This window comes from Coptis chinensis, chromosome 5 (assembly GCF_015680905.1).
Source record: "Coptis chinensis isolate HL-2020 chromosome 5, ASM1568090v1, whole genome shotgun sequence".
Taxonomy (NCBI): Eukaryota; Viridiplantae; Streptophyta; class Magnoliopsida; order Ranunculales; family Ranunculaceae; genus Coptis; species Coptis chinensis.
In genome coordinates, this window is record NC_141460.1 from 76,766,670 (window position 1) to 76,767,912 (window position 1,243).

At 46.3% G+C, this 1,243-nt stretch overlaps 1 protein-coding gene across 1 annotated transcript; it reads right to left on the reverse strand.

The window, feature by feature from the left end:
- Nucleotides 1–288: 288 nt before the first annotated feature.
- LOC147499005 (uncharacterized) lies at nt 289–1,020 on the reverse strand. Its single transcript, XM_086563395.1, has one exon. The coding sequence runs from the start codon at nt 1,018–1,020 to the stop codon at nt 289–291; it is 732 nt and encodes a 243-aa protein (XP_086419521.1).
- Nucleotides 1,021–1,243: the final 223 nt, after the last annotated feature.

Below are 1,243 nucleotides of genomic sequence, written 5' to 3' on the forward strand. Positions count from 1 at the left end.
TTTCACTAGACCCCTATGACTGTTCTTGGCCGTCACTTGGTCTCCGCAAACTTCATACATACCCGTGGGAGTAGGAAACTGTATCATTTGATAGTAGGTTGACAGGACGACCTTCATCTCATGAATCCACCGCCTTCCTAAAATGGCATTGTATTGGGAAGACAAATCTACCACCATGAACGGCGCAAATACAGTCACTGGACCTGTGGTTACTGGTAGCAAGAATTCTCCCATAGGCTCAGTCATGCTCCCATTGAACCCATATAAGTTAGTCTGCAGAGGCCTCAATTACCTATGATCAATCCCCATTTCTTCCAGCGCTCCTTTAAATAACAAGTCCACTGCACTGCCGCAATCTATCAATACCCTTTTCACCATGTAATTTCCCATTGCCACTGTGATGACCAATGCGTCTTCATGGGGACAATCCACCGCCCGCAAATCTGCACTGCTAAAGACGATTTTATCCCTGTCTTCCACTTTTCCAACTCTTGCTCGTGGTCTATCTGTCCCATCATTGATCTGCTGGATGCTCGCAGTTCTTCTCACTTTGTCTCTATGAGCATTATGGCTTAGTACTTCTCCACTGTAGATCACATTAATGGTTCCTAGTATACGATCTTGCCGCGGCATACCCTCCTCGTTCGTCCTTCCCCTTATAAACTCTCTCATCATTCCTTTTTCCACCAATCGTTGAACCATCCACTTTAGTGCATAACAGTCGTCGGTCTCATGATTGCGTATATGATGATAGGCGTAGAAAGGTTTATCAGGTAATTCTCCGGGTGTGTTCCGCGGCCCTTCATATCCCTGCAGGTTCTTGATCAGCGGTAATATTTCGCTCAGGGGTCTATTCATTGGTGTAACTTCTATCTCGCGGTATGGTTTCCTCTCTCCATTTTCCCTTCTAATCCCTTCCCAGCTTCTCTCTGCCCGTGGTGGGTATCCGCGGTATCCACCCCTTTCTTTCTCGGCCGCACCTGCCTTCCTTGGTTCCCTGTCTTTCTCCAATGATAGCATTGCCTTCCCAGATCTCTTAGACTCCTTCTACATATTGTCCTCATATCTGATATATTTTTCTACTCGCGGATATAGTTCATGCAAGGTTGCAATCTCATTCTTCGCCACTGACTGGTGTACTCCTGTCCCTTGCCGCAGACCTCTTTCAAATGCAATCACGGTAGTTCTTTCATCCATATTTTCGACCTTCAATGTCTCAGCCTTGAATCGACACATGTATTCC

What these genes read in the sequence shown, in the direction of transcription:
- LOC147499005 (XM_086563395.1), bottom strand. Translation starts at nt 1,020, where the DNA reads ATGCTATCATTGGAGAAAGACAGGGAACCAAGGAAGGCAGGTGCGGCC.